Genomic DNA, 8,724 nt, shown 5'->3' with positions numbered 1-8,724 from the left:
ACGTGAAACTTAAAGTCGACTACAAAGTAAAAGTGTAGGGATAGAGAAAAGCAAACACTGTTTTTATACCGGTTCGGCCAACAATGCCTACATCCAATGTTCTTCCAACCCAGAAAGCAAATGCACTATAATGGTTGCGGTTTTTACAACAAGGAATTTATAGAAAACCTCCACGTCAAAAATATAAATCTCCTCTCTAACCCAAAAGCAAAATATAGGCAATAACAACAACAAGAAATGCAACAAGAATCTCTTCTTCTGCAATCTGCTAACCACTCTGAACAATCCTCAGAACGAACTATCCCCCTATATCACAATAGGTCCAAAACCAACAGTCTTCCCGGATGTCAAGCCAGAAAATCAATTCAGTAGTCTTCAAGGATGCCAAGCCTCAACGTGATAAACACGGAACACCTTCTTTGTGAAGATGTTGATCAATCAATGTGTGCGCAGAAAATCTCCCTTAAGAATCTCTTTCAAGAAAGATCACCATCGTCTTCTTGGAGAATTCTTGAAGCTCAGAGAATTCAATCTGAAACATAAATGAAAATGTTAGATCATCAAAAGTCTCTGAACAAATCGTGTTCAGCCTATTTATAGATTTATGTTAATCGGATACATTCTTAGTCGAATATGCTACTAAAAACAAAAAACATTTAATACAGTTGACTAAGTCATCAATGCTCAACTAACTTTCAAAAATATAGCCGTTAGAGTGCAAGAGCATAACAAAATTTCAAATCAGACAATAGATACAGTCGAATGTGTGAAGCACATAGTCGACTATCAACATGTAAAACATTTTGAAATTCTTTTCTTCTCAAAATATCACAAAGCACTGATTCTCAAAATCTGTACAAAAATTTTAGCATAGTCGAATCCACTAGTAATGTAGTCGACTTCACTATAACTTTATCGCACAATAATAAGTTCATGAAAGTGCTTGTGGTTTTCAGCTTTGAAAAATGTGCAATAAAACATTTGTAATGATGCATTGCACATAGCACATAAAGCATATGAACACGTTCCAGATATATATCAATCAATCAACATAGGAACATGTAACGCATTTCATAAACATGTTCAATAGATATCACAATCAATCAACATGAGAACATGTAATGCAGAAACAACATGTGCATGTTATTAAGCAATGTGTTGTCATCATCAAAAACTAGATTGATATAGAAATTGTGTCGTCAACAATCTCAACAATAAGTTGTGGTAATGAGAGAGGTTTGTCAGACTAGCAATATGAAGAATTACTTAGTGCAACATATAGTGATGAATAACATAATCTGGGAGAGGATTATGGGAAGTTCGTGACCTTTTTTATGCCGAAAAGTATGCTTGATTTTAAATGGGAATTGGGGACATATTTTGGTGAAAAAAAATAATTAATGAGGTTGAAATGTCTAGATGCAAAAGGCCAATGCCCCCTAGATGACATACTGTGCTTATATGTATAGTCCATATGTAGCAACTCAGGACTATTGTAGACAACCACACATACAGTATAGAGTACAACCTTCGCTTCCTTAATGTGAAGTGATTATGCTAAAAGTCAGAAAAAAACTGTGAAAGAAAATCCAAAAGTGAAGGGAATTGAAATTCGAGAGAAAATCAGTAGAAATTAGAACATTGGTAATATCAACGCGTATAGCTTACGAGGCGAAAGTCATTGCTTCAGACCAATTTGATGGGTCATTCAAACTGTAGTATAAAAGAATATATGTTTATACCCATGAACTGTTAACTCAAAATCTAGGATCAACAGTGAAGGTGTTGACAAGAATGATGGTGAACCAATTTTCAAGAGGTTATATGCATGTCTCAAGGCATGCAAAGATAGTTTTGTCTCATGTAGGCCAATAATTGGCCTTGATAGAGCTTTCTTAAAAGGAAAATATGGTGGGGAGTTGTTAAATGTTGTTGGTTGAGATGTCAATGACCAAATGTTGCCTGTTGCATATGTTGTGGTGGAGGTGGAGAACAAGGATACGTGGAGGTGGTTTGTCAAGTTTTTTATTGAAGACCTTGGTAGGGCTCTAGTATGTTCATTAATTACATTTATGTCAGACCAACGAAAGGTAAATCCCATCTACAAAACAACCTCTAACTTTTGCACGTTAGATCTTTTGAACATGCATACTATCAAAACTGACAGCAGTATACAAGAATTTCTTCCTAGAGTTGATCAGAGATTCTATGTACGACACTTATATGCCAACTTCAAGAAGAAAGGAAGAAATACCCTAGAAAAAATCTAAAGTGACTAATATAGAAGGTAGTTAAAGCAATACACCCACAAACATGGAAGATGGAGATGAGAAAAATAAAAGAGTTGAACAATAAGGCTTTTAAACACTTGATACTTATTCCTCCAAAGTTTGTATTTGTGACTTAACCGCAATTTATGTTTTCATTAATGTTAATATTTCTTAACATCTTTCAATGTAGATATTGGTCAAGATCAAGGTTCACCACCATAGCTCAATGTGATATCTTGGCTAACACAACATGTTATAGGCATTTAACAAAGTATTGGTCAATAAACAGGTCAGATACAATCATTTTCTGCATTTGTTTTTCTCAAAATTCAGAGTAGACTTTGAAAGGAGACACGATTAACTAAATATTGGATTCCTAGTTAAACTGCATTTATGTTCAATGATTTTTGCTCTAATTATTTTCTTCTTCATTATTAGTGTTGTGTTGTCTTGAAACTAAAATGATGTTGATGACACATAGAACACAAACCACTCATATCAACACTTTCATCCACTTTTCAATACATATTTATCCAAATTATGTATAATCTTCCTATCAGCTTCATTTCTTCAATGTTCACCAAGTTGTCATCCTTCCCTTCACACTTCACATAGTTATCACTTTCGTCAAATTCATTATCGGTGGACCATCTCAAGTAGTTGCAACTAGCGTCTTCACTTCCATTTTGTTAAAAAGAATTCAACAACCACAAGGAGTGAGTATTCCATTTTGTAAAAGTAAAAAAAAAAAAATCAACAATGGCCTCTTTTGAAAAAGTGTAACACAAATATCATAGGTTCCATGTATTTTAACATGTACTTAAGACAACCCAAAATTGTTTCCCTAGGTTCTTAGTAGCTTTCATAGTTCCCAACGTTGATTTCTCTCCACAATGATAAATGGGTGAAACATCTAAACTCCCCCATCCTTCACTACCACGATAATAAAGACTAGGGTTTTACTTCCATCACCCATTACATGTGGAAGATGAACATGAATACCTCATAGACATATTTCAATTACTCCAATAACAATGCAGACAAAAAAAAATGAACATCAACAACATCAAACAAATTAAACATCCACCAACATCAAAGAAGTACAAGAATGAGGATCAAAAATTTCACAGCACAAAAATAACCACTTACAACATCATCGTAGAAGAAGCAACTAAAACTTAATCAATGAGAAACGACACCAACAACCTCTAATTAAAGATTCAACAAAATCACTAATTTTTTATTTTAAAAATAACAAAATCAACCTAACTAATAATCTCACTATGTCACATCATTGAAATAAGTTACGTCAACATGTAATGTTAATATAGTTTTAACATTATTAGACTAATTTAACAAAGATTCAATTGCATTAATTTTTCACAAATAAAGAATTAACTTATTTGAAACGATAAACCAAAATTAAAAAGCTCATAAATGATTTAATCTTATAAATATAAAAAAAAGTTAAAGAACTAACTTATTTGAAATGATAAACCGAAATTAGAAAACTTAGAACTGACTTAATCTTATAAATATAAAAAAAGTTGAACTAGTAAGAAAAAATTTTAACGTTATTTAACTAATTTAATAACAAAGAAATTACATTAACTTTTCACAAATAAGAATCCAATTAAAATAAATAAATAAAGAATTGACTTATTTGAAATGATAAACCAAAATTAGAAACCTCAAGAATGATTTAATCTTATAAATATAAAAAAGATTGAACTACTAAGAAAAAGATTCATATATTTATTTCTCTTATGATTTTAGAATGAAGGTAATGTCAAGTTTTATGTAGTTTCATTATGATATTGTTGAATCCTTGGTCTAAGTCCCATCACAAACAAACAATAGCATGCAACAATTTCTACCTCTTATGGCAAAATTATTAAACCTTCATGGACTGAGAGAAGTTTAGCTGACCCATGCACAGTAGAATAAGCTTCTCTTTTCACCCCAATATTAAAGGACCACATACACAAAAGGAATGAAGCAGTGTTTAAAACAAACAATCCATAATATGGTAGACCTCATAAGCATGCATGAAACAAAATGGTAAAAGCTTTCTTGCCATCGAAACTTGGATTGTGATAACAGTCTTGAGCCTTTGTTAAATACCTTTTATCGTGTTCAGTTTTACCAAAAATCCAGCCACGATGTCTATTCAAAGAATCAAGTTTATTGTTGCATTGTATTTTTGTGCAAGATGAAAATGCATGATTGGAGAAAATTAAAGACTAAAACATGCAAATGATGATTAGAAAATGATATAAACTGGAAACAGTGAATGAATGCAGAGAAAGCAATGAAAATCGGTGCAGAAAGGCTAAATACAAAACTGTCTGATGAAATGACAACGAGAAAACAAAAACACAAATGCACGAAGGCGTTTGATAAAATGCCTAAATGAATGAAAACTCTATATTAGATTGTGACTAGTATTGGAACTGTTTGAATCAATACAACTACGTAATAAATGAATAGAAAATTACAGAACAATTCTAGAATATCAAATCCACACCGAGAATCAAAGCTAGACAGTAAACTGGGCAAAACAGTGAATGAACTATGCATCATAGGTTCTTAATATACAAAACTGAATTTGATGCAATGAGATGAATTGAATCATGAAAGGAATATGCAAAGTGATTTAGAATCATGCCAATTGAATCATAGAAGAGAGAATTGAATCAAAACAGATGCAGAATTAAAAATCCTAAAACTGGAAAAAGTACCTAAACTATATAACCAAACTTTCTAAAATGGGTAAGAACAGAAAACAGAAAACAAAACTATAATTGAAACTATGAATATGATTCAAACATATAAACTCACCTTCAGCAATGCACAGAACCGAGAGTTGAATGCAGAAAATGAAAATGGATATTCAATTGCAATGCAAAATTAAAAATCAAAGAACTATGTTAGCTACCCTGACAACATATCTGTAAACAATGAAATTAAATATAACACATCAATCAATCCCGACAAAAAATGAAAGGCTAACTCAACCCAAAAATTATCCAAAATTTGTGATCTCCAAATTATTGCTCATAATGACTAAATGCAAGTTAAGACAGCTCCTATTACATCATCAATGATGAACTTTCACTCATCATCCTCATCATCATCACCGGCAGCAGAGTTGAGAGCCTGCAAGCGTGCAACCAATTTAGCCTTTCTCTCCTCATAAGTGAGTTTCTTCAGATTGTACCTGCACAAAGATGCAAATATTCTCAGGAACATCCTCCGTACTAAAAACTAAATTACCAAAAAAGGTTCAAAATGTCGACCATGCCACCAACTTGAAATATAGCCAAAATAGAGTACATAAGTTAAATACAAACAAAATACTATTATTGTGTAATTTTTATGAAGTTTTGGCAAATAATTCGCAGCTAATCATAACTTGATAAGTATTATAATTGAAGCATCTTTTTATGAAATTATTGAATAATGTAAAATCGTAAGTCCATCCTTATATAAATTAATCAGGTCTATGAGTGTGTGAGTGGGTGAATGAGTGTGTGTGTGTAATAATTAAACATAAAACCATAATATATATTACTACAGAATAACATTAACATTAGATTTGACAATTTCAATACTAAACCACACCTATATATTACATACTTCCAAATCAATTAATGTCATACGGAACCAGTAGCAAAAATAAGATGAACAAAAGCTAGATAAATAGCAGAAACAAGATAAACAGCACACGATTAGTTAAATATACAGCCAATCCAACAACAGATCCAATTAAAATTGCCAGAATTCAAAATGACAAAATAGATATATGCATTTCCCTAATTCTAGAATCTATATGCATTCAAAAAATATCAGCCACTTACCGCTTGTGCTCCTTTGGTGCCTGTTTCTCGGATTTCTTGAAAGTAGGGTCAGCTCTGATGGCAGCATGAACCTTCTTATACAGATCTTCCAGACCATCAGGCTCTATTCCCCGCTTGATATAATCACTAAAGTGTGACTGGTATTTTTCTGGCTCATCCTCATTCAATGTCTACATAATACATAAAATTGTGTCGGAACACGTTTTCTTAAATAGTCGTAATATAGTACTAAACTTTTCAACACAATTGTACTAAATAAAACCTTTGTCCGTACCTTCATATAAGCAGCAACATGTCCACCAAAGACATATTTGCGATGAACCTCAGCATCAAGCTCCTTCTTATCCTTATCAAAGCCAGCAAACCTTTTATCACTATGAGGGATATCCAAACCCCCATCCAGAGCTCCCTGTAAACACAATTATTCAATTTGGCTATTAATAAACAAAAATCACACTAAATAGCACTGTATTGAAATAGATTACCTTAAGGGCACCAAAGACACGATTGCCTGTTGTGGTCCTAATAAGACCAACATCAAGGAGAGCACGGAATGGTCTCCTGNTGTCGGCTGGTTCCACTGAATAATCCTCTCCGGTGGCCTGAAAAGGGAACATCCAAATAATTTAGAAGGATGTCACAAATAAAAAAAAAAAAACACAGAGCATAGCAACTTCGTAGATACCTCTACATTTCCTTCATATTCTTCATCCATTTCAAGCTTCTTAAGCACTCGACGGGCCAACAAGAGTCCAGTGCAATAAGCTGATGACAGAGAAAAAAGAGTGAAAAGATAGACACAAACCGTGGGTCACAAAAAGGTTGGGAGTTAGATTTCCTCAAAAAGTACCTGCGGCATAGTTTGTAAGGCCCACTTCGAGACCATAGCGTGGCAGCTCATGTGCATATGCTGCAGCAAGAACATTATCACCAGCAATGGTAGCAGATGTTATTTGGGCAATGATGTCCTTGTTAGTCTAATATCAGGTTAAGGTTTATGCTCACAGAAAAACATCAACTGAGAGAAGAAATTCATTTATTCACATGATAAAACACAACAATTGAATCACATATAACAAATTCTTCATAACAATAGGATACAAATCGAACCACAAAGCGATATTTTGGTGTGTTGTACTTGTTCTTATCCTGGTTAATCAACCGAATCCTGGCTCGGTAATCGGTTTTTCCCTCTGCAGTAAATAAAATCACAGTTACAAACGAAGATTGCAACGAACAAGACATACACTGAATACAATGAATCAAAACAAACAAACAAAATACCTCTTCTTCTCTTGAACTTCACTTGATATCTCTTGAAGTAGGCCCTTGATTTCTGAGCCTTAACAAACGCCTTTAACATGCACCCAAAAAAGTTGATACAGATTATGTGAGAAAAAAAAGGAACATTAGAACATAAAGACTGATCCATTACAAGCTAAGCTACCAAATGTAAAAACTCAACACCAAAACCAAAATAGGTGACACAGATCAAAACTTCGCCTTTCCACTAAGCTCACAAACTATAAATGCATAACACGAAAAGGAAGCTGAAACAAAACACGGATAGTAGAAATTCTTAATCTGCAAAATAATGAGGCGTGATACGCACCATTCTGAAGCTCGCTGCCTTCAAACGAAAGTGGCGGAAGGAAGTCGGGGAAGATTAAGGGTTTGCTTATGAGATTTTTTTTCAGATGGGCCGTTATGGGTTTTGGGCTTTTTGGCCCGATTGTTTCGGTATTATTAGCGTAGGAAAGCATAATAATTATGCTTTATGAACTTGCTTTTCATGGGGAACCTCCATCATTATATTCTAGTTTATTTTCTTATGGGCATTATTATATTCTAATATAATCTTCATTATTTTTCAACTGTGATGTGATAAAAAAAAATCGTACTGATTGCATATTTTATACTGTGTTAGGTAAAGAAAAAAATTAAAAAAAAGAAATAAAGAAATATATGACAAAAAAATTAAGTTTTTATCATCATTTAGCTTACGAAAATAAGAACCACTATTATATTACCATTAATTTTATTAAATTAGTATTATTCAGTATTAATATTGTTTTCTTTAACTATATTTTAATATAATAAATAATTTTTCTTCTGCGTCTTTTACTAAATAATTGTCAAAACCCATAAATTTCTCAGCTGAGTGAGATTCAGGTGGCCGATCGATCGTTTCTAAATTTAGAAAGTGGAGAACAGGTGGCAGCAGATGAGTGGATCGTCCAGTTTTGGTGGTAGTTTTTAAGTCGTGATTTTAAATTTCGACGCCACTTTTTCTGCATGCAATCTTCGTCTCCTACCTTCCAAAATTTCATTTCTCCTCCTTCTCTCCAAAAACCTTCATCTTCTCTCTACAAATTCTCATCCTTCTACTATTTCGATCAACTTTCAGGCAGCGTCTGAACGTTTTTGGTGTCAAGGTCTCTTGTTTGCATCGATCTGCTTTCGATTTGAGCCGGTAAGATCAAATTCTCCTTGTCATATGAAGTTTCTGTGTTTTTCTATGCATGCAAGTGTTTTTCAGCTTACATGTGGTTGTTCATTCCTCTTTGAATTAGTTTTGTGTATTTGATTCCATG

General features: G+C 33.2%; 1 protein-coding gene across 1 annotated transcript; it reads right to left on the bottom strand.

Moving 5' to 3' along the window:
• Positions 1-5,150: 5,150 nt before the first annotated feature.
• Positions 5,151-7,831, bottom strand: LOC106774294 (60S ribosomal protein L5-2). The gene is made up of 9 exons (XM_014661241.2): positions 7,743-7,831; positions 7,415-7,484; positions 7,232-7,323; positions 6,981-7,107; positions 6,816-6,895; positions 6,616-6,732; positions 6,405-6,539; positions 6,131-6,300; positions 5,151-5,490 (listed from the first exon to the last, which is right to left on the bottom strand). Exons 1-9 carry the CDS (start codon positions 7,743-7,745, stop codon positions 5,385-5,387), a joined length of 900 nt encoding a protein of 299 aa, XP_014516727.1. The 5' UTR covers positions 7,746-7,831; the 3' UTR covers positions 5,151-5,384.
• Positions 7,832-8,724: the final 893 nt, after the last annotated feature.

This window comes from Vigna radiata, chromosome 9 (assembly GCF_000741045.1).
Source record: "Vigna radiata var. radiata cultivar VC1973A chromosome 9, Vradiata_ver6, whole genome shotgun sequence".
Lineage (NCBI taxonomy): Eukaryota > Viridiplantae > Streptophyta > Magnoliopsida > Fabales > Fabaceae > Vigna > Vigna radiata.
This window is presented reverse-complemented; position numbering and strand designations above follow the sequence as displayed.